We start from the raw sequence: 26,168 nt of genomic DNA on the forward strand, positions 1-26,168 counted from the left end.
ATTCCTGTCGGAGTTTGACTTTTAATAATCAAATTCACGGTATCAACTTTGCCGTTTGTACTATCTTCAGTTTGAAAAATTAAAAAAAAACACGTTTTGATCTCGTAGAATTGAATATGTCCGAAAAGATTCTTTCATTTTGTCTTGTTGTCTCCGAAAATAATGTGGAGTGTTTTAATTTAAATTGATTAATCCTGATACTTGTACCATCAAGTATAAATTGATTACACTCACGTTGGTTTGCTTTTTACAGTTTTTTGAGTAAGCATTTAGTTTAAAGTATGACAAAGCCTTGCACGACGGAGATTGCACATTCAGATGTAGGTCTACACAATATGAGATCAAAAATGAAATAATAAAGTAAATCGTAAAATTTAATCGTATTACTGATTAAAAGTTACTGTTAAAAAAAAACATGTAACTAATTATGTTTCCTTAAGATCTTGCCCCGAGGTAGGAGACAAGTTCTAATTAATTTTATATTTTCGGATTAACAATAGCAATCAATATACTGGACAATTGATCCGTCAAATTAATTACCACGGTGACAATTTTTTAAGAAAACACAACTATTTAATGATTTCAATACAAATTTATATCAAATCAATTAAAATTGAAATAATAAGTCCGGTTAACCGTTTAGCGTTTTTGGTATTCGGTATTCGGTCGTTCGAACTGTTATCCGGTTAACCGTTGAAAACACTAATATATACCCTACCACGACCTGTCTGGGTTTTTGTTTGATGTATTTGTTTGTGTCGATCTGATGAGTTAATGTTTTTTCTACTTATTTTTATAGTTTGTTTTCATGTTGTGCTATTACACCACTGTTGAAGGATAGATAAGGTTTGAACACTCACAAATATGTTCTTGTGTACTATTATCTGTCTGTTTGTCTTTTTCATTTGTAGGCATGGCGTTGTCAGATTTAAGAGTTTGACTGTTCCTCTGATATCTTTCGCCCCTCTTTTAAACTTACAAATTAGTCTGTTGGTTTTCGCATTTGAATTGATTCATATTTGTTATGTCGTGTCCTTTTATGGCCGCCTATAAGGTTTAGGTTTTATTTTCATTGTTGAAGGCTGTTTTGACTATAATTGCAAACATCCTTTAATTTGTCGAAATAATACAACATGTCCATATTTTTACATTACACAATGAATTTATGTTTGCTGATTGTCAAAGATGTTTGAAAAACAAAGCATTACAACCAACATAATTAAAGGTGTGTCTACAATGAACAATTTTCATTAAAAAATTGATAACAAATTTCAGTGAAAGACAGGTTTAGTATTTAGAGTTAATACTTTGAAATTTTATCTTTAAAAGTCACCCTTAGACAATTAATCGTTTTTCATCGGTTTTTTTCACATAGCTTTCTCGGTCTGTTTTCGACTTTTGAATCTCCTATAAAGCGGAAACAGATTAAAAATATAATAGCTGATTTCTGATTTCAGTGTTCTATGTGAAAACTTGAATTTTTCAAGTGTCAAACAAAAATTATATTCGTATATATATAATATTATATATATATAATTTTTTGTACATAAATGACAGTGCATCATAAGCCTCTAAAGGCTGGTTGGTATAAAAATACACGTTAATTGACTGCTTATGTTAAAAATTGTAATATATTGTATTTCATGTATATGTATCAAGTTGTACTTTAAAATAAAAATATCTATCTATCTATTAAAGATTAAGAAAGCCTCAAAGCAAAATCGATCAAATTTGAAATGATTGTTTTAACATGATTAAGTGGTCCCCAACAACATTAAAAAATCTAATAGATTTAATCTGGGAGTTTTTCAAGATAAAATCTGGTTATATTACAGCTTTTTGTTGCAGCTTATTACTTGAGTCAGGTGTTTTCCTATTTAAACAAAATATTTTATTACACCAAAAAGCACTCACTTTGATTTCAATTCCTGGACTTCTTGTTCTAAACTTGTGTTTTTCTTTGCCAGTTCCAAATTTTCTTTTTCAATTGCTTTTCGTTCACTGGTTTCTTTGTCATATGATTTATTTTTTTCATCCAGTTGTTGTTTTATTTTTGAGATTTCCTGTTGCAATCTTTAAAAACAAAACTGCATTAAGCTTTATAGAATACAAGCTAGAGCGAAATATCAAATTAATTGTGTGTGAATTAAATAAAGTAATAATTGAAGGAAATGAAAACTATCAGTTTGTGATTTATCTTTCTTTTTATGTCTTTTTATAATCTATTTTGCTAGTACATTGAGTAGCTTTTAGTAAAGAAATCCCAATGTTTACATCAAACTTGCATGCGGTTGGTTTTGGTCAATACTTACATCTTCTTTTGTTTATCACCGAAGATTGTTCAATTGCATTTACGGTTCACAAAAGTTAAGTTGATAAATTGGATATTACTCTCATCAAGTTTTGAGTTTAATGATAATCATTTGTATTACTCTTTGTAATGACATTTTAATAAATCCTGCAATTCAAAATTATAAATTAAAACCTATCGACTTTAAAAAAAATATTCTCCCATTAGCACAAGACACGGAAAAACTTTTTTTTTCATTTAAGTAAATAAAATATGTTGATGAAGCTTATCATTTTTCCCTGGGTGTCGTGAAGTAAACATTATTAATATTTTATTATGTTGATAATACTTGCCTGACATTCAGATCAGATTTTTCCTTCTCGAAAGTATTTGTCATATTTGCTATCTGTTCTTCTAATTTCATTATCCTTATCAAAAGAAAGTTATTAAATATCTACAGAAAATCTTTTATCATTTAAGTGATCGAACGAAAATGTGTTCATTTATGTTGTGTTTGATTTTTGATATACGTTTAAAATACTTGTTTCACCATGTACCTTCCTGTTTTATACACGTACAGAGTAAGCATTTTACATATACAATGAATATATCTTTTTTTTTATTTTGTTAACATCCTTTATAAACTTATAAACTGCTTCTCATGATTCAATTGTTTAGTTCAGAAAAAAGCTACTGATAACCGAAACAAAATTAAAAAAATCGATGTAAAATATAATATAACTTGACGAAATGAACTATTTTACATTTAAGATTCATTTCTATATTTCCTACCTACCTATATTGCTCTCCAGGAAATCAAAAAAAAATGTTCGTAGAAATGTTAAAACAGCTGCACCATAAGCATATTATACGATCCTAAGTTTGACCATCAACCGAAATTCCAAACTCCAGTATAACAAATGTGAGATTCTTAGACAGATTCGTTGGAAAAGATAAGAAACCCTTCTTTCACCAAGACACACCAAAATTGACAATCACTTTGAACTGTAAACTGGCATCCGCTTCTATTACGCTTTATATATCAACAAAATGTAGTAGTCAGTCGAAAACCAGCTTATTTGTACTGGCGAGTTAGAAAATATGTCCAATTCACGAGAGAGCTTCCTTTCAAGTCAAAAGACTATGTTTACAAAATTAAAAATTAAATATAGTGTATATGTATAGGGAAAACGTATTCTAAGTATTTCAGAAAATTCAATACTAAAACTTAAATTATCAATATGTTTACTTTCAACTGTGATCATATCAGAACTTAAGTTAAAGTTTGCACATTGTCTGTTCAGTGTAATCAGGAAAAAAACCAGGAAAACCATTAAAAAAAAAGAACAAGAATGTGTCTATAGTACACGGATACTCAACTTGAACTATCATTTTCCATGTTCAGTTGACCGTTAAATTGGTTTCAAAACTTTATTTTGCATTTAAATAAGAAAGATCATATCATAGGGAACATGAGTACTATGTTGCAAGTTGATTGGATTGCAACTTCATCAAAAACTACCTCGACCAAAAACTTTAACCTGACCTTCGTCCTACATTTTCTATGTTCAGTGGACCATGGAATAGGGGTCAAAACTTTATTTGGCATTAAAATTAGAAAGATCATATCACGGGTACCTGTGTTTTTAGTTTCAAGTTGATTGGGCTTCAACTTCATCAAAAACTATTTTGACTAAAAACTTTAACCTGAAGCGGGACATACGGACGGACGGACGAACGTACAGACCAGAAAACATTATGCCCCTCTACTATCGCAGGTGGGGCATAACAAAGTGGCATAATTGTCAATGAGACAACTCTCCACCAGAGACTAACTGGGGATGAAGTTAACAACTATGAGCAATATATCTTTCAACAATGAGCAAACCTCATACCTCATAGTAAGCTATAAAAGGCCCCTGAATGACAAATGTAAAATAATTCAAATAGAAAATGAACTGTCTTATATATGAACAAAACAATAAGCGAAAAAACAAACTGATATATAGCAACAAACGACATCAACAGAATTAAAGGATCATGACTTGGGAGAGGCACTTACAGCATAACACGAGATTAACCTGGAACAGTTGTGCAACAGTAAAACATCAGAACAATCTATAAAATTTTCAGTAAAAAAGGCTTAACTCATATCGATACATAGCATACAAAATACTAAAAGAAAACACAAAAAACACTCCGTTCAGATCAGTGGAGTACTCGCAGTTACAGAAAAAGCCAATAACAAATAATGAAAAAAGTATGTATATAAGACTAATAAAGGATACAGTAGTATAAAAGTTTAAAAGTCATAATCGATTGAGAGAAAACAAATCCGGATTACAAACTTAAACCAAGGGAAACACCTCAACTATAAAAGGAAAACAACGGAACAACAGAAACACTGAAGTACAACAACAACAAAAAACGCCAACACAACATATAATGGAAACGAACTATTTGATAACAACTGACATATTCCGGACTTGGTACAGTACATTATTAGAAAGATGGTGGGTTGAACAAAGTGTTATTGTTAGCCAAACATCGCGCTAAATGACAATGTTAACAATACTGCTAAAATGACAACATTACACGACAGGAATACATCACAAATAAATGCAAGAACACTCAGAAAAGAGAAACACATAAGTAAATAATAAATACATTTCGACTGTTAACCACATTATTACAACGAACACCTACGTTTAATTTAAGACAGTACACAACAACAGCATGATATAATTACGAACTGTGCGTCACACGAATGAATCAACGACACAAAAAGTGATATCAATAAGTGCATACCCAAAATACATTAAATTTGGTGTAAAGACTCATTCACAGTCAGAGAAAACATGACGCTGTGCAGCATTTTTTATTGTTTTCAAACAAAATTTTCACAAAATTGTCTTGCAAATACTGAAATACGTAGTTCTTTCACAGTAAGCAAAGGTTTTAAAAATGTCAATATCACATGCCGAAAACTGTACTATTATTGGACAGTAAAAGAAATATCCATTTTTAAATCGTAAACAACGAGATGCATAGATAGAACATGGTTTATATGCGTCTTCATGAGGCTCATTACATTTCTCTTGTTTTAACACAATTTTCGTGTATTCGAATTATTTAAAACGACTTTTTAACGGTACAAAGAATTGATTTTCATTTACCTGTGTATCTTTTTGTATTTTCATACTTTTTGTTAAAGGTTATTGATGGGTTTATTTAATTGGTTAATATGTCTCAGAAGTATTCTACTGTTACCTTTATTTTTTCACCCCTTATTTTATTGATTTTGTATTTACATTGAATAATAGATCAAATTAATTTGTTCAGTGTATGTTCACGGTAATATGTCTTTTGATTGAGTTAAGCCATTTCAATTGATATTTTATAGTGTGTCTTTCTATTTTGTGATGTAATACTATTGTTTCACACAAGGGTAAAGGTATGTACCTATTAAAACGTATAAAACCGCTACATTTGTATGTACCTGTCCTAATTTTGAAATCTGAGGTTCAGTAGATGTCGTTTGTTGATATGTTTCATAAGTGTTTCTCATTTCTCGTTTTTTATAAAGATTATACCGTTTGTTTTTCTGTTTGAATAGTTTTACACTACTCATTTTTGGGGGCTCTTTATAGCTTGCTGTTCAGTGTGAGCCAAGGCTTTCTACTTGATAAGTTCAAAATGTCTCCTAAAATATTTTTTTATAAAATGCTCACATACAAAAATGAAATTTCTTACAGAAATTTTAAATTACTTGCTAAGCTTTTACGGTAATATCACATACTTGTTTTGTAAGTTATTATCAACCTTCGTTTCTACTTGGTCTTTGGCTTTTCCCACTTGATTTTCTTTTTCCTTTTTTAATTCATGTTCTAATTTCTTCATCTTTTCTTTTATTTCATTGAGTTCTGCTGTCTTACTCTGTACTTCGTACTGATACTTTTTATTGCTGTCATCAAGCCTCCTAATCATAAAATATTAATTTTATTATTACAGACCATCGAACACTGACTGATATCTCTATTGGTGTATGAATAAAAAAAAACAGTACTTTTAAGTTTCTAAACAAAACACTTTCAAAATATCCGAGGTAATGACCGGTTAGTTACAATACGTTTTTTTTAATGTGTTTATTATTACAATATTTCAAACTGTTGATTTTGTGCTGCTGAATACTTTATGTCATTTATAATGATTGATGTTTTATTTTTATTTTTTGCGCATTCAGATAACCTCATGGTACGTATAACTATGTTATATTTACTTTTGTTCGTCTTTGACTTTGGTTAATTGTTGTTCTACTTCCTCTTTTCTTTTCGTCAACGTTTCATTTGTCAATTTCATTTCAGACATCTTTTTTTCAAGATCCAAAGTGTTAATTTCATTTTTATTTTCGCTGCAAAACAGAAATATATGTAAATATCTATCCACTATAATGTTATTATTTTTACACACTTTTTATCTTTTATCTTTTATCTTTAAACTAGAGGCTCTAAAGAGCCTGTGTCACTCACATTGGTCTATGTGAATATTCAACAAAGGACACAAATGGATTCATGACAAAATTGTGTTTTGGTAATGGCGATGTGTTTGTAGATCTTACTTTACTGAACATTCTTGCTGCTTACAATTATCTCTATCTATAATGATTGGCCCAGTAGTTTCAGTGGAAAATGTTAGTAAAATTTACAAAGTTTATGAAAATTGTTAAAAATTGACTATAAAGGACAATAACTCCTTAGGGGGTCAATTGACCATTTCAATCATGTTGACTTATTTGTAAATCTTACTTTGCTGAACATTATTTCTGTTTACAGTTTATCCCTATCTATAATAATATTCAAGATAATAACCAAAAACAGCAATATTTCCTTAAAATTACCAATTCAGGAGCAGCAACCCAACAATGGGTTGTCCGATTCATCTGAAAATTTGAGGGCAGATACAAATTGACCTGATAAACAATTTTACCCCATGTCAGTTTTGCTCTAAATGCTTTGGTTTTTGAGTTATAAGCCAAAAACTGCATTTTACCACTATGTTCTATTTTAAGCCGTGGCAGCCATCTTGGTTGGATGGCCAGGTCAACGGACACATTTTTTTAAACTAGATACCCCATGGATGATTGTGGCCAAGGTTGGATTAATTCGTCCCAGTAGTTTCAGAGGAGAAGATTTTTGTAAAAGATTACTAAGATTTACGAAATGGTTAAAAATTGACTATAAAGGGAAATAACTCCTAAAGGGGTCAACTGACCATTATGGTCATGTTGACTTATTTGTAAATCTTACTTTGCTGAACATTATTGCTGTTTACAGTTTATCTCTATCTATAATAATATTCAAGATAATAACCAAAAACTGTAAAATTTCCTTAAAATTACCAAATCAGGGGCAGCAACCCAACAACGGGTTGTCCGATTCATCTGAAAATTTAAGGACAGATAGATCTTGACCTAATAAACAATTTTACCCCGTTAGACTTGCTCTTAATGCTTTGGTTTTTGAGTTATAAGCCAAAAACTGCATTTTACCCCTATGTTCTATTATTAACTATGGCGGCCATCTTGGTTGGTTGACCGGGTTACCGGACGCATTTTTTAAACTAGATACCCCAATAATGATGTTGGCCAAGTTTGGAATTAATTTGGCCTAGTAGTTTCAGAGGAGAAGATTTTTGTAAAAGATTACTAAGATTTACGAAAAATGGTTAAAAATTGACTATAAAGGGCAATAACTCCTAAAGGGGTCAACTGACCATTTCAGTCATGTTGACTTATTTGTAAATCTTACTTTGCTGAACATTATTGCTGTTTACAGTTTATCTCTATCTATAATAATATTCAAGATAATAAACAAAAGCAGTAAAATTTCCATAAAATTACCAATTGAGGGACAGCAACCCAACAACGGGTTGTCCGATTCATTTGAAAATTTAAGGGCAGATAGATCTTGACCTGATAAACAAGTTTATCCCCATGTTAGTTTTGCTCTAAATGCTTTGGTTTTTGAGTTATAAGCCAAAAACTGCATTTTATACCTATGTTCTATTTTTAGCCATGGCGGCCATCTTGGTTGGTTGACCGGGTCATCGGACACATTTTTTAAACTAGATACCCCAATGATTATAATGGCCAAGTTTGGTAAAATTTGGCCAAGTAGTTTCAGAGGAGAAGATTTTTGTAAAAGTTAACGCCGGACGACGGACGACGGACGCCGGACGCCAAGTGATGGGAAAAGCTCACTAGGGCCAGGTGAGCTAAAAAAATGAATTGAAGTAAGCGGTATCAAAACTTTCCATATTATTCAGTTGTTCGTTAATATCAATATCTGTAATACTAGGCATATGAACAGGCCTCCTTTTCTCTTTAATATTTTTACACAAGTAAACAGGCTTTCCGTTTTGAATTTTCTTTTAGGTTCAGTTTTTTTGTGATTCTACTTTTTGATACAATTGGAAAGTATTCGAGACGGTGATCGAAGTTGTTATAGCAAATGGTTTTCCCCCGATAATCTACAATTGATTAACGCAGGAAAAGTACATTTTCTTCATATTACTTTTTTGTTGACCTATGTGGCCATGAGTACAACAAGTTAAAAATAAGTTAATGTTTTCCCGATTGATGATTGAAACTTTGCACCAAAGATAGAAAAACTTTCGACGGAATATGCAGTATATGTTGTGGAAATCTACATCAAAGATAGAAAGACTGTCGATGGCGCATGCAGTTCATGGTGAATATATATGTCTCATAGACAAAAAGACTGTCGATGGCGCATGCAGTTCATGGTGAATATATATGTCTCATAGACAAAAAGACTGTCGATGGCGCATGCAGTTCATGGTGAATATATATGTCTCATAGACAAAAAGACTATCGATGGCGCTTGCAGTTCATGGTGAATATATATGTCTCATAGACAAAAAGACTGTCGATGGCGCATGCAGTTCATGGTGAATATATATGTCTCATAGACAAAAAGACTGTCGATGGCGCATGCCGTTCATGGTGAATATATATATGTCTCATAGACAAAAAGACTGTCGATGGCGAATGCAGTTCATGGTGAATATATATGTCTCATAGACTAAAAGACTGTCGATGGCGCATGCAGTTCATGGTGAATATATATGTCTCATAGACAAAAAGACTGTCGATGGGACATACAGTTCATGGTAAGAACATTTGCTTAAAATGTTCGGTGTGAAATTTGAAAAAAAAAGTTTCAAAAATATTTCATACAACTTTTACACATGCTTAGACATTATAAAACGACAATCTGTGTAATAGGTTTTCAATAATAATGTATCGACTACTTTTTATTATTTTATCGTGTTGTACTTTTTAGAAGAAACTTCAGTTTATTCCAAAATATATTATATACTACTAACCTTTCTATAGTGTCAAACTGTATTTCGGTGTTTTTTCCAAAAATTGGTTCAAACTTCACCCTGTAAATTGTTTTTACATCATTTAAAGTGGATTGTGAGTCTTCTGCCTTTGGAGGCTACTCGGAAATAGTTAAAATAAAACGTATGACTTAGCAAGAAAAATCGGACGATGATCCAATTAGCCTTTTGATATTTGCAAAGCTTGTCTTTCAAATTGTTTGCTCTTTATTCGCAAAAGGATGCCTTCCCTTTATATTCCATACAAAGTGTGTCATATTTTCATTCCTGTATCTTGAAAACAAGCTCGATGACATATCACTTTTAATATATATATTTGAACAAAGCACGAATCATATATATACTACGTTTTGGTAAATTATGAAAAAAGAGATGCGAAAAATACTAGAGGAATATTCAAATTTTCAAAGTGTGAAATTAAAATGACAAAGCCATGACTAAACAATAGTACACAAAATATAACATAGAAATGAAATAATGGCAGGAAATGAAAGGAACATCGTTTTAATTGGGCGATCGATCCATATGCAGGTAATTTTGATAAATCATACAAAGAAATCATAGCTTAAAGAACTGTACAATCATTTATGATACGCAAATACATCACTAAATGACACAATTAGTAATATTCTTCTTCAACTGACAGAATTAGCCATTTTTGTAGTTTTAAATTTAAAACATTTCAGTGCCAAAAATTATGAGTTAGTAAACCAACTTCTTCAAGTATTATTCGTATTTGGTACAACGTTTCCGAATTAAGTTTTCAAATGGTCTTTAACTTCGTACTTATCTGGCTGTTTGAACTAAACACTTTGTCAGAATGGGTCAAAACAATCATGTCTCTGATAAAACATCGCATTCATGAGTTGTAAAACTATGTGTTTGGTCGACCAACGTCCGTTTTCAGAAACGACTGTGAAATGTCTATAATACATGTATCTTCACGATAGGTTTGTTATTGTTCCTGCGGACAAAGCTTTAATTAATATTGTCTTTGTATGTAAATCGTACTACTACAAGTGTTTTGTAAAAGAATTAGAAATAAATGAGCACTCGGGTAATCACACATACGAAATATATAATTTGAAATGGACGAGATTTTGGAAAATCATCAGTCCTTCATGGCGAGATCATTTTAATTTTGAAATTATCAATTTCCCCCACCTTAGTTGCAAAATACCAACTTCGCCTGCCTATGGGATATACCTTTAGCCAACTTATTTGGTATTCAAGAGCTTAAAGCTGCTACTCAGACTTTGTAAAACGCCACCAGTGTCTGAGCAGGCAGTTGATGACCAAGGAGTATGTCAAAGAATGTCTCCTCTTATTTCTTAAAAAGTTCAACGGAAGATACCAATACCTACCTTAATGATAAATATTCCGTATCAACTTCACAAATATTACAGGATTATCTTGAAGTATAGATTGTGAGTACTGATGTTGTTTATTTTCATAATAACGTGTTATAGTGTTTTTCTATTTGTCTTTGTGAATAATACTTTTATTGTTTAATTTATTTTTTTTAATATCCATTTCACGTGGCTCCCGTCAAAGTGGTATTGCGGTATTTATGAATTCTTGTCTTTCATTTTTGCTAATGTGCTTGTCTTTATGCCTTTTGTGGTTCTTTGTTGGCATATTTTTTTTGTTTTTTATAATTCAATGTTATGCTTCCCCTATTTTTGACATTTGAACCTATTATGTCTGTAAGTTTTGTCCAGACGTCGGTGTCAATATAATGAAATTTTATGCGACTGTAGAACAAGTGAAAGGATAAGCTAGCTATGACGCAATGTTTAATCCAAAATTTTCTACTTAAGACAATGCCTGTACAATGAATAAGCATTTTTGTTAATTTACTTTTTACCGTGAGATTCGAACCAAACTGAAGAGTCTAATGTAGACAACACCCGCAAATTATAATCCTGGTATCTTTTGCGATGATTAAAAGGAGGGGCGAAAGATACCAGAGGGACAGTCAAACTCATAGATCGACAATAAACTGACAACGCAAAGGCTAAAAAGGAAAATGCGTTTAGATAGGGCACACTTACCCGCATCGAGCACTTAATTCCTTTAACAGGGCGTCATATATCTGTTGTAAAGACCTAAAAATACAACATAAAAGTGCTGTAAATTTGTGGGTTATTTCCTACTAGCATACAAATGCAATATATACAAGGCTGTTGAAAAGTACAATAAATAGAAATATTTTAATCAGCCGCTTTGGTCAAAATTGAGAAAAATTCAACTTAATTCACCCGATTAACGGAATTGCATTCAATCACACTTACCGACAATTGTAATAGTAGTATGAATAAGCATAAAAAGGGATCAAATAATAATGAAAATAAAATTAGGCTGCTGATGAAAGATATATTTCCTTCCTTATCGTTCATAGAAGTGCTCCAGGAAATGTGTATCATCAGTAAACCTGATTTATTTACAGAGCAAAAAAAAGCTTTCTGGAACAAAATGCAAATTGGAACAATTTAAAACGATTACTTGAAAAATCACATGCAGCATCAGGACCAAACTGAGACAAACAAATAGAAAGTCCACTAACACTACACAAATACTAATTACTAAGCAACACGAATGGCATCAAAATAAAGTTTGAATGGACAATTCATAATTTAATATTCAAAGCAGAATAACAGATTAAAAGCTTACTCTGAAAATTTTCTTTCTTCTGGTAGCTTTTTTTTCCTGTGGATTAAAAATAATGCAATTATTTGATAGTTTAACTGTGTTATTCAATTTTATGGCGATATTGAAAATGAAAATGTACGACTGTAAATCAAGACATGTGCTCAGATTATCCGGAGCAACGTATTTTGCATTAACCATTTATAGATATAAGAATATGTGGTATCATTGCAAACGAATCAACGCTCCATTCAAGTCACAATTTGTAAAAGTAGTCTGATATAAATGCTACCAGTTTTTATCCATATTACACCCGCTATTGTAAATAAGCCCCCTCACCCAAAGCCGCTAAATTGAGGGAAATTGTTCATCGTTGGGAGTGAGAGCCCCAATAGGAATAATTGAACTGGAACAAAAAGTTTTTTGTCAACCCTACCGGAAAGAGAAACGCCTTGATAAAACTACCATTGAAAATTAAAATAAATATTGGTAATGTATGACAAGATTTACCATTTGAACCCTGTCATTATCGAAGCACTGGCTATTGGAAAATTGTAAAGTTGGAGACTGTTCGTCAGCAGCGTTTTCGACACATAAAATACTTGTATACTTGTGTCGGATCCGCTGCTGATGAACAGTCTCATCAAACAAATGTCTGATTCATTTTATACTTCCGTAATGCAAATGATGAGTCTTATGAATACAAAATAACGTATCAAATTAGTTTTAGAATCAATATTGCTATGCCACTGGCTGTGGTGTTTCGAACCGAGGGTATCACTAGCCCAGTAGTCAGCATTTCTGTGGTGATATGATTTATCATTGAGACAGTAAATTTCTGTAAATTTAACTTTCAACAAAATTCAATTATCAGAAACGCTGAGGTTTTTCTATCAACAGGTATATGTGGTCAAAGTAATCTTTGGCAAAACTTTTTGATATTTGTTGATATTTTTTTCTAGATGTAGATGTTCTTTTTTGTTTGAATTCTTGGTTAATATTTATTTTTTACAAAAAAATGTGCATAAAATGTCAATTTCAGGTCAAATATGTCAATTCGATCTCTTTATGATCGCTAATGTATCTAAATAATTTATAAATGAAATTTACGTAAAATGCTTAGGGTCAAATAAAGGCTTTACATTTTTAATCTCCTCCTATACCATAACATACTAGTGTCAGTTAACAAATAATCGATGACAGAAAAATTGTCCTTCCTTTCAAAACGACTTGCTGCTATATGCTTATCTTCATACTTGGTGTCAGCTTAGCAGAACCAAAATCACGTCTTTGAGTTATACTTAATCAACAAACATATAGCAATTTATGTTTCATTTTTAATCTTACTTTTGCACCAATTCATGAATTCTGGTTAACCACTGATCTTCTAATATCTCAGGTCTGGAAACAAATGAATTATAAATGAAAATTACTGTCATCAAAACAAATCTGTCATGTTTAAGCTTTTCAACATATCTTAATTTTAGTGTTTTAAAGAGAATACTATAAAGTACTGATATTTTTGATATCATTCTAGTGAGGTTTTCTTTAATGTGGTATGATTGTCAAAAATTAAGACAACTTCCAAAATTCTTTTATTATCAAATGACGTGGATGTAAGCAACTCTATGTCACCGTTCTATTAATCACCCCTCTTTTATCAGCAGGAAAATGTATCTTTGCAACATCTTTTCGTATTTTGAATCTTTTAGGGCTGATTAAAAGATTCGTTTTGCAGCATAGTCGGTGTACCGGGTTTTTTTTCGAAAAAGAACTATGTTTAAAGTAATAGAAAATTTAAATATGGTACTAAATACACTTTTTGATTTCTGCGTTCTAAACGAGTACTTTCGGGGTGTTGCTAAACGGCGGAAACGGAAACGGAAAGAAATATGTATATGGACGGAATATAAGGGGGAGAATGGAAATAATTACGAAAATAAATAACGACTGAAGTATAAATGAAATCACACAACAATTAAGTTGACGGTAGAATAGGAGCTAGATATCACAGAAAATAGCAAACAGTTTTGGAAATACATAACATTGATAGCTAAAAAGAAACAAGATGCTAGAAAGAGCACGTGCTATTCATCTAGGTCTATGTGCTTCTTAAACAATAGGAACTCTCCAACATAATAGACTTGAATAATTCATGATAAAAATCTCTCATCTCCTTAATTGTTACCCAAAACACAAGAGAGGACGAAAAGTCGTCCGTCCTGTAAGGTCAATCATTACTTTAAAAAGTCTACTTACTATAACGGAAATATTAACTTGTTTGTAGATCTTGCCTTGCTGACCATTTTTGTTTCAATAGTTTCTAGCTATCGGTTATAGTTTTCAAGATATTTGGTAACAACATCAACGACACCAAAGATTGGTAAAATTATGAAGAGCGAAGACTCTAATAACGAGTCGACTAATGATTTCGCCGGGCATTTTGACCTCAGACCTTGTAAATCTTGTGTTGCTGGTAACTTTTGCAATTAATAGTTTTTACTATCGGCAAACAAGTGGTAATGTGTCATATAAAGGCGAAAACTCCTATTAGAAATCATTTAACCGTTTTTACGTGAATGGACATGAGAGTAAAGCTCAACTTTTTAAACATGCTTTTTGCATCAGGTTTTCGCTATTCATAAAGGTTTTCAATAGACAGCACTTGTATTTCATTCCTATGTTTTAATTTCAGCCATGTTGGTTATCTTTGCTGGAAAGCAAGGTTATTCAGTCCACTTTTTAAACTAGATACACCAATGATAATTGTTGCCGAGTTTAACTAAAACTGTCAAACGACTTCCTTTCAGACATCCGCTTGGTAGCATTTGGCCCAGTAGTTTCAGAGAAAAAATTTTTGGAAAAGTTAACAAAGACGAAAACGGACGACAGACTCAAGAGACGTGAAAAGCTCACTTGGTAGGGCCAGGTTAGATTAAAAAAGGAACTCTCAAAGTATACCACCACTAAAGACTAAAACCAGCAGAAAACGAACATGACAGAGAAGAAACACTGAAAGAACAATTCAATTTATATTATAACATCAACTAAGAAGACATCAACTAAATATGTACCACTTAATAAACCGTTATTTAAACTTAAATCCAAAATGAAAAGACATAAAAAATTAAGTGGGGCGAGAAAAAAAATAGAATATGGACTCAATACATCAAAAGTATGAAGGCCAAGAGAAATAAGCCATAGAATGTCTAAAAAAAAAATGAATTAGCAGCTAAATATTTTATCATTATTCATTAATTTTACAACCATCTTTAATACCAGCTGAATACCTGATGAATTGACAACAGCAGACGTTTATACATTTGCGCTATGCATTCTCTCTAAGATGCTTTAACAATATAGTATGCTCCAACATAATGTGTTACCGGCTGGATTATTGTAATATCATCAATGCTTTTCGTAAATATTGCAGTTGCAACTTTGTGCTGTCATTACCTTTAGTTTATATGTTGTGTTTTCTGTACTACTGTTTGTCTATTTGTTTTTTAGTCTTTTGTTCTTTTTTGGTGTTTTTAGTCATGGCGTTGTCAGTTTATTTTCGACTTGTGAGTTTCAATGTCTCTGTGGTAACTTTTGCCTATCTTTTAATATTTTAAATAATAGTAAAACATCAAACTGAATGAGTGACACTATTTTCCATTGTAAAAATGAAAGAAGAAAAAATAACGGCTACTCGAGGACTGATTTTTCAGAGAAGAATTAAGCGGTATGATATTTAAAGCAGACTGAGTGTGGAAATTTTAATTTTGAAAGGCCTAGGACATGACTACGACTATCTTGGTAAGGAAACTGTACAAATCGTATATCCATGTACTAAATAAACTCACCATAGATACCAGGACTAAATTTTGTATATACGCCAGACGCGCGTTTCGTCTACAAAAGACTCATCAGTGACGCTCGAATTCAAAAAAGTTTAAAAAAAAAAAAAAAAAAAAAAAAAAGTACAAAGTTGAAGAGCATTGAAATCCAAAAGTTCTAAAAGTGTTGCAAAATACAGCTAAGGTAATCTATGCCTGCGGTAGAAAAGCCTTGTTATTTCAAAAAATTCTAAATTTTGTAAACAGTTAATTTATAAATATAACATTATCAATGATAATTCATGTCAGCACAAAAAGTTCTGACTACTGGGCTAGTGATACCCTCGGGAAAATAGATCTCCACCAGCAGTGGCATCGACCCAGTAATTGTAATTTTCCGCCACTTGTTTCAAATCAATTCTTATTTATTAGTTTTAAATTCTAGGAGATGCATATTTGCTTTCCGACATTAATACCAAATCAGCGTACTTCAGTATTGTAATCGGGTGAGAAAGGTTTGTTTAGTGAGTGATTATGTCAATTTAATTATTTTCTACATAAAAATAAAGAGTATATTCTAGTTCCTGGGTTTCCTTATCGGTTGTTGTCCATTCATCATTGTCCCATTAGGTTTCTTTTTAGTTTTCTTTCCATCATACACGAAAAGAGACTACGAAAATCACTCATGCAGAACAACGCAACAAGATACACCACATCAAAATTCAAGAAAATGAAACAAAAGAAAAAATCGATGAAAAGCACCCCCCCCCCCCCAAAATGTATTACTTCACAACCTGGTGGATTGAACCTGGTTTTAGAGCGCTAAACCTCTCACATGTATGACAGTCGCATTAAATTTCATTATATGTACAACCATGCATGAACAAAACATACATAATGGGTAAAATTGTCAAAATAAGGGTACAGCAGTCATAACTGTGTCACAATCTCAATCAGAACAAAACAAAAATATTAAACAAAGAAGCACAAAAAAAACATATATCAAATTTAACAACCACGTTCATTGCTTACTTATTTTTGTATTTCAAATCAATCCATAAAGGATTGAAATATTTGAAGTCCTGTGACTAAATGGCTAGATTCACATCAACTCTGGTGTAGAATCGCGTGTTATGCGTCAGAATGTAAACGTCACATATGTAGGGATATAAAATAATTGTGTCGTTAAAAATATTTTCAAAATTATAATAGAACAATGACATAATGCCAGGATGTTTAAAAGTACAGAGTCACGTCATATGTACCAAAGAAACACAAATAGTCACACGTACAAAACACACCCGCAAAAATTAAAGATAATACAAATAACACATTGATGGGATGCATAAGTACCGAGCCACGTCAAATGGATATCAAAAAAAACAGACCAAACAGTAAAAGTAATATTAATAATAGAACATAGATAAATAAAAGAACAATATAACACGTTATTTATACACCAAGACTATCATGTATTATTTGTGAAGTTGATACGGAATATCTATTAACAAGGTCTCGGTACCTTCCAATGAACTTTCTTAGAAAAAGTACGAGACGTTCTTTGGCATACCCCTGGTTCACAAACTTTCTGCTCAGACACTGGAGACGTTTTACAAAGTCTGAGTAGGAGCTGTAAGCTCTTTAATGTCGAATAAGTTGGGAAATGTATATCCCATATGTAGGTGAAGTTGGTATATTGCTACTAAGGTGGGGGAATTGATGATTGCAAAATTAAAATCGTCTCGTTTGTCATAGATTCTGGCACTGAGAAGCCTGTGTATGTCAAATTCAAGTTATAAGTCTAAAAATGAGGCGGAGGAATTGGTGTTTGTTGTTTCTTTAACTTCTAGCTCTGGGGATATATTAATGGAACCCAATCAGAAAAGTTCGAATCGTTAATAGAAAGAACATCATCAATATATCTGAAAGTGAAATTAAATAATCTGGCTTCTTTTGTCTTCTTGTTTTTGACAAGTGTCTGAAGGAACTGCGATTCATATGAAAATAAGAAGAGGTCGACAAGGAGAGGCGCTCAGATCATTCCCATAGGAATGCCGACAATTTAAAAAAAAAAGTCTACCTTCAAATTCAACAAAAAATGTTTCTTAATTTAAAAGAGAAATGTATATATTTTCCTAAGTTACAAAGCTTTTTTGTGTTTTCACCAGACAATAAGTCTATCAACTTTAAAGTTGATGGCCTAGACCTGTAATTTTTTATATATATATATTACGCAAATCCTTTTTTTTAACATTATAAAACAATTGGCGGAATTGATAGTTATTTTCAGTGATTGGACTATCATTTACCTGTAAGAATCAGTTATGCTACCTTCAGCTGTCCAATATTAGTGGTTCTATGTCGAAAAGAAACTGACTGCGCCATGACAACAGTGGTTTAATGTGGTACTATCACTACAGGGAGATAACTCAAAATGAACGTTTTAATCACGTTCTAATCTTAGGAAATAATAAGATTCTCAATGATCAAATTTAACGTTTATCAAACTGCTATTTTTTCCGCCATGGAATTTTTGTGTGTTCAAGGGTTTTTTTCACACTTTTGTTAAAGGACCAAAGTGAATATTTTGTCAAATTTCACGAAAATTGAACGAGCCAAATTAATTCTAGTCAAGGTGTTTGGTACTACCTTAAACTCAAGTACGTTTTTTTTCAATTGCAGATGTTCTAATTATTTTGTACAGTTTTCCAACTGATTTGCCAAAAAAATGTATACGTCATTTCTTGAGAAAATTAAGATTAATATTTAATTCATATTTATACTTACGATGTTCCAGTGAATAAAAAAGACGTATCACTTTCAAGATTTTCATTTCTGGAAAAAAAGTCCTTTTTAATGAAAGTACACTATATCGACATGAATATATATTCATAACTGTTCAATTTCAATGAGCTTGCAATTTTTGTCTGTAACGAACATTTTATAGCTGTTCAGCTCCTCCTTATGTGCATTACAACTTTTATTCAGTATGAATCAATGAATACTTTATTGCAAAAAGCATATATATATGTTATAGCAACGAAAAACATATTTACAACGTGACAAATGATAAACATCAGAGATCAATACATATAAATCATTATAAGAAAGTAAATAACATTAAGTAACAATATGTGATCTGATTGACCACGCAGATTTTATGTAGTTACACATTTTTTTAATATGTAAAACAGACTTTAGTTGTTAATGTCTGTGTCATTTTGGTCTCTTGTGGACAGTTGTCTCATTGGCAATCATACCACATCTTCCTTTTTTATATTTAATTTAAATAGATACTTTAATTAGTAAGGTTTGGCCAAGAACAATAGAATTTTGGCAAATATATAGGCCTAATTGATCTATAGGCAGGGCATACTAATAAAAAGTGGTATTCGTTTTCAACACACTGCATATTACAACATTTCAAAACGTAATTCTCTAGCCATGCCAGTATATCTTCCTGTTTCAATGTTCAGTTTTAGTGTACCACTTCGCAATTTAGTTAAAAAGTGTGAATTATAACAGCAATCTAATAATGTTCAAACCTAAATTCTAAAAATAAGGACTGAAGCATTCAAAATATATAAGACAAAACAAGCAGGTATGTCAATAATATTATTTGTTGAAAACCTTTACTAAATGTTCTACAAATATAGAGATATGGTGTGGAAGTATGATTGCTGCCGGGCCTAAAAAGCTTTTCCAGTTGCACAAGTTTGTCTGTCATCAAGAGTAAGTTAGTGGTGTAAACCCAGCCATTTAGTCTAGGAGTAATGATCAACGTTGATAATGGTTAACAAACTATACGGATCAACGAATGCATAGTTTTCCCTGTGAAAAAAAATCCGAATGGTAATTAATGTTGAAGTCAAGACACTTCAGTTTACTATGATAGTTTTTTTAGATTTACAGGGGATTCATGATATGGGCTGATATTCGTGCGAAGATATGTGGCCTGGTTTCTATTTATCGCATGACGAGATATTTCTCTTATTCTGAGTGTTATACGAATAAGTGATACAAAAATGGTTAATTTAATTGGACCAACAAGCAATTTAATGAAACACTATTGCGACATTTCCATTGGCTAATCGTAAGGTCATTGGTGTCTTTCAGCAATTAAAGCGATTAACACGTTTCACCTGAAAATATTATTCTATTTTTAATTTTTACATTTTGAAGCGTACAACAAATGCTCGTTCATTATTGTTTTGCAATTTAGTAACTGCATGTTATATGGCGATATCAAATTCTCATTTGTAATGAAACTTTAGGGGGAAATTAAATTCATCTATAGCCTCTCGCACCAAAATGATTTAAATAGCTCATTACCTGTTGTCAAAATTTGTTGGACTTCTTTTTGCTGACTTTACCGGAACGGGCTGACCATTACTTTTTTTACTGAAATAATAAAAGAAAGGATAATGATATAAGTCCATATGTCTTCCTCTTAAAATTTGAAATTAGCAAAATTGCGTAAATTTTACGAATAAAATACCAGCGCCTACGCATCTATTCGCTGTTATTTCAAATAAATCAACCATTAAATAAATATGAAGTCACAGACGATTATCAATTTAAATAACCGAGCATGATAAGCACATCTACAACCCATCTCAAACAAAGCGACTTATATTACTATATCATTCTTTTAAAAAAGAATAATATCAGTTCACATAATTATAAAAAAAAAAAACTTTAAAGAAAATCTTGATGACCATGGATAAGCTAAATAATGCGGACATGAAACCTTGAGAAGACACAATTGCACTTCCTGTTGTAGCGTATGGTAAACTTCTGGTTCAGTGGTGAAGGCGAACTTAAGGATTTCAAATAAATGCCTCTTCTTTACACATTCTGTTGAGATCTTTTTCATGTGGATGTCCCAATATGAAAATTAAGGATATATGGTATGATTGTCGATGAGTAATAGGAGGAAGCCACAAGTATACCTGGTGACGTTCTTCCATAAAAACGTGTCATTTGCAAAAAAGGACGTGGATGTCAGCATAACTTCTTCTTTATTAGCTTCAAAAATGTTTGGCCACACGCATATATCTGATGACGTTCTTCCGTAAAAACGTGTCATTTACCACAAAATCGATATCATCAATGTAGAGCCTACAAATGCATCGAGGGGAATACGATATTTCTCCACTCGAGATAGTTAAATTTTCTCGTCGTATGTTAGTGCAGTATTTATTCAATGTGTCATGCCGTTTATTCTTGTATAAATATACAATGACATGATACCACTTTCAAGACCAACATAGTTCAAATGCACATGATATAATTTTAAAGATAATATATGGAAAACATACTTTGATGTACTATTAACTGCTTTCTTAGTAGAAGCTCCTGGCTTAGTTTTTCCTTTGCTCGACATATTTAATTTAGTTATACTACTAGTATATGGTTTTCATATTGCGTAAAAGTCTCTAATTTAGTCTGGAAAGAAAAAAAGAAGATTCAGAATTATTATGTATGTCGACGAATTATTTCTTCAAATGACCTACCGGAATTAGCAGCTGTACTTGAACAGATGATATACTATCTCCAAACAATTGTAAATTATAGAAACTTTGTTTGAAAATTAGCCAAACAATGTTAGACTTGAAATATGAATATATAGCTTTGTTTGTTCAATTTCTTACGTGGTTGTACGGTTAGACAATGAAAATAAAATGTATAAGAAGATTGCATTCTGTACATTAGTGTGTCTTTCTTTTCTCTTCGTTGTAATCATTGATTTAATTGTACTCAAATAATTGTAATCATTTTGTAATCATTGTACCAAATTTAACTTGTGATTATTCTGCCTGTAATGGGCGTCTTTAATTGACAATAAAATATATTTGATTTGATTTGTATGATGTACTATTACAACTACTTTTAAGTACGAGGACCCGTTTTACTGTGCATGATGTTAATAGTCAAGAGCGGATTAAGGGGGACACAGAAGCAATGCCCCTTGCATAGATCTACATATATGGTTAATGCATACACTCCCGTTGTCATGACAGTGCCTCATCCCCTCTCTTTTTTCAAAACCTTGCATATGCAACTCATACATAATAATGGGTAGTGTGATTATCAATTATACTCATGATATGGTCACTGTGTATCATCGTCACCGGATATTGGGTACTAACAAAGCGGAGAGAAATAGAAAAAAAAGTAAGCAAGTTAATTCATTCAATTTAAAGCATTTCCACTCATTTGATGAGAGTGCCGATTAAGAAATGATTTTCTGATATATAATTCTTTAAATTATTAGGCCGATAAGTACAAAATTAAGACAAAATTTTGTGTTATATTCCAAAACTTGCCACTTAGTACCGAAAAATTTCGAGGGCAATCATCCTGTGTCGCCCCATTGTGAAGATAGTGAACTGTTTTTCATTATTTTTCCAGACACGTTTTTAGTTTTATATAGTGTGGCATATAATTCACTGATTTTTTTTGTCAAAAAGATGTTTTTTAAAAGAATATAGTGCAAGACACCGTACAGACAAAAGTTATTGTTATTTTCAATTCGCCGTACCACGTCCTGCAATTTGCCGTACAATAAACAAACAATTGTTTTGTCCATATTCTTTAAAAAAAAAAACATCTTTTTAACAACAAGTTTCAGAAGTTAGATGCAAAGAATTAACTCCATTTTCAACTATTTTTCAGCAAGTTGTGGCGATAGTATAAAATGGGGATTTACATGGTACAGTAACCATGGGGAATCCCTACTCTTAAATATGAACAGAATAATCGTTTATAATGTTTCAGCCAACTATGTTTGATGTATTCCTTTGTTACATAAAATAATCCATTGGAATTTACATTCCAGTAGAATCTTTCAACAGAATTAATGCCCGTAGTAAGCCTGCTCCAACATCTTTTTTTTTCGTTTGCTTTTCAATTATACGATTGATGTTCCCTAAAAACTTCATCATCAATCACAAATTTACTTGTAACAGCCCCAGCCCAAGCCCCATCACCACCCCTTTCCTCCATTTCTACCTACTTTACTCCAGTCTTTTACACGAGATTAAACCAGTAAAATGTCTTCTAAGAAAAGTGCAATATACGTAAAATGACAATACAGGCTAAATGACAAGTTAACATATTCAAAAGGAAAACAAAATTCCGAGTCCAACGCTCTTTTGATTACTAATATAAGAAAAGGAAAACAGACTCAAAGTCATTTATCATTTCTAGAAACAAGTTTTTTACATTTGCTAATATAGGCAAAATAGATAGCAAATTGTATGTCTACAACACCTTGTATTTACTTGAAGTTTTTTTATTTCAATGCTGATGGATGTACTCTTTAATTGCTTATTGGGCCCCTTTCATATTGTCTTCATATTTAATTGGGTAAGTTATGAATTATATCGTTCTCATAACATTGAAATAACAATAGTAAAATTGCGAAAGTTAAATGCACGATCTTTTTTCAACGAATGTGCAATAGAAAATAATGCCAGTATATCGATATAAAAAGGGTAAAAAAGACTATTGATTGTGCATGTTTTGTATATATGTGATCTTTTTCAGATCAAAGGGGTGTTCAACTATTCATACATGGTGGTCACAGGCACTTATTTCTAGCCATTGGAAGACCCACTATCAACGTATAGTTACTCGTAAATATACGTTGATAGTGGGTCTTCCAATGGATAGAAACAAGTGCCTGTGATGGTGGTCGACTTATCCACAACGTTTACATGCATAAAATAATTAATAGATATAAATGTGATCAATGAAACTAAGTGGAGAACATTTCTTATTATAATCATTTACTTACCGTTTCAAACTTGGTTAAATTTACTTCCTGTTTTTCTTTCTTTCGTCCATGGCAACAACTACCATGTGTAAACGTGCTGTGTTTAAATAACCCTTATGAATATTCACCTTTATTAATTTATAAATAGATCATATTGAAGTTTTAAATTAGTACAACCCACAAAGATCATGGAAAGGGACAGCTTCTATGAGACAAAAAAAAACATTTTTGTATTGGAATATTTATTTCTAAAATAGTTCTCCAAAGTAAAATGATATCAATCAATTAATTGTTTATCTTTATTGAATATATAAATGAATATATTTATCGTTCGCTCAATGTTCAGGGGGAAATATTTCATGGTCTTTCATGTACAATTGGGACGAGTAAAAAGTAAAACAGAAATCAATTTCGATAGTGTATAAATATAAACAATTGACCGCGAGTCGTGAGGTGTGGTTAAACTGTTAAACTTTTACTCAGTCGGGTCAAATGAGTTGTTAAAGCATATTGGAATTTTAATACATGTGTACTAAGTCTTATACCACTGAAATACAAGGCAGTGTTCTTTTGCTTGTGGTATTTTTTTTTTTTTATTATTATTTTTTTGTCTCGGATTTTGTGGCAAGAATAAAGGCAAGTCGACCTTTTTTCCACTAACTGAATTACGTGTTATTGTTTAGGTATCAACATTTTTTTAATGGTATCGCGTTATACGAAGGTGCTGTAGAGATTCTCCCTAATATATGCAAAATCAGAAAACATATGATCGTGCGTTCTCTTGACAAATCCACTCAGTATACAGAAAGGGGGGAAAAGACCATAAATCCGCGTCTTTACCATGACATACGATTGTTGATATAGATTACTAAAGTTGAAATAAGGTTGTATGTTACGTTTCGTTGACATTAACCCCATAAAAGAATTAGTTGATGGTTTTTGTTAATGCGATAATTGTAGATCTTTTCTAGTTAAACATTTTGCTGGACATTACTTTTAATAAAAAGTCGATCATATATATATAAACAAAGAGAAACTTAATTAATTAGATTGAGAGAAACTATGCACAGCAAAAGTGGTCGACTTTTTATTGAAAATAATGTCTAGCAAAATGTTAAACTAGAAAAGATCTACAATTATCGCATTAACAGAAATAATCAACTAATTCCTTTTTGGGGTAAATGCCAGAACCGTAGTAGTTACCCAAAGACCCCATCTTTCATAGTAATTGTTTTTTAATTTTAATACAAACTTTTCTTAGTTTCGGCTTTTTCACATCTCTGTGTATAGTTTTAAAAGATCAACTAGCTAAAAGGCAAACATTGTTGAAAAGAGTACAATAAGTTCTATATGAATGTAAGCATGATCGATCTCGAATCTTTGAAAACTTTTACGACGACCGCTGCTGGATAAAGGCATTAGCTCACTTGTGCTAAAAGGAGATGGTGAACTAAGATGTGCATTATTAAGGAAACACAGGACATTTTCAAATAAAACTTTGGACAAGGATGCAGGTCCACAAGGATAAAGATATTGGTCGAATCAGTGTTTTGCTAGTGCATTGCAATCGTAGCGGAAACGTTTGATGAAATATTGTATATTTTATAAATATGTTCGTTAATTATTTTTTTCGAAAAGCATAACCAACATTAGAGTATGTGTTTATGAAGGACATTTCATAACGTCACTTCCTACAGAATTTTGGTCGAATAATGTCATTCTTGATAGTTTTTATATTAATTGTACATTTGTATTAAATATAACGAAACATAGAAACTGCAGTTTAAAGCCACCTCTCGGCATTTATAATTTGGATACAATTAAGTAAAATTGATAATGGAAATATTTCCCATATGTCAAAGAGGACAACCCGACCAAAGGACAGATAGCAGCCGAAGGCCACCAATGGGTCTTCAACGAAGCGAGAAAATCCCCCAAAAATGACAAGTGTACTTTTTTAAACATGCATGCAGTTGATTGTAAACGTACTGTTACTTAATCAAAGGCAAAGAATATGTTCATCTGTTTGGAAATGGCATTTGGGACTTAATTTGTGGTTGCTTCCATTAGACTTTTTATAGTTTTACGAAAATCTACATGTTATGCGTTGTAGAATTTATTGTACTTTTATAAAATCATATTCAAGTTATTTCAAAAAATAATTTATCTTGTGACATTAGAGCTCACCCTAGAAAAAGATAGA

At 31.8% G+C, this 26,168-nt stretch overlaps 1 protein-coding gene across 2 annotated transcripts in view; it reads right to left on the reverse strand.

The window, feature by feature from the left end:
- LOC143042506 (uncharacterized) overlaps nucleotides 1-24,070 on the reverse strand; it is a 46,791-nt gene extending 22,721 nt beyond the window's left edge. For both annotated transcript variants that reach the window (XM_076214835.1, XM_076214833.1), the window contains exons 1-12: nucleotides 23,987-24,070; nucleotides 21,507-21,633; nucleotides 20,518-20,586; nucleotides 18,973-19,020; nucleotides 13,712-13,765; nucleotides 12,389-12,424; nucleotides 11,770-11,823; nucleotides 9,698-9,757; nucleotides 6,570-6,701; nucleotides 6,090-6,269; nucleotides 2,644-2,718; nucleotides 1,915-2,073 (exon numbers count right to left, since the gene is read on the reverse strand). In XM_076214835.1, the coding sequence (XP_076070950.1) occupies nucleotides 1,915-2,073; nucleotides 2,644-2,718; nucleotides 6,090-6,269; nucleotides 6,570-6,701; nucleotides 9,698-9,757; nucleotides 11,770-11,823; nucleotides 12,389-12,424; nucleotides 13,712-13,765; nucleotides 18,973-19,020; nucleotides 20,518-20,586; nucleotides 21,507-21,571 (932 nt within the window). In that variant the 5' untranslated portion in view covers nucleotides 21,572-21,633; nucleotides 23,987-24,070. The remainder of the gene's footprint in view (nucleotides 1-1,914; nucleotides 2,074-2,643; nucleotides 2,719-6,089; nucleotides 6,270-6,569; nucleotides 6,702-9,697; nucleotides 9,758-11,769; nucleotides 11,824-12,388; nucleotides 12,425-13,711; nucleotides 13,766-18,972; nucleotides 19,021-20,517; nucleotides 20,587-21,506; nucleotides 21,634-23,986) is intronic.
- Nucleotides 24,071-26,168: the final 2,098 nt, after the last annotated feature.

Source organism: Mytilus galloprovincialis, chromosome 8, assembly GCF_965363235.1.
Source record: "Mytilus galloprovincialis chromosome 8, xbMytGall1.hap1.1, whole genome shotgun sequence".
Taxonomy (NCBI): domain Eukaryota; kingdom Metazoa; phylum Mollusca; class Bivalvia; order Mytilida; family Mytilidae; genus Mytilus; species Mytilus galloprovincialis.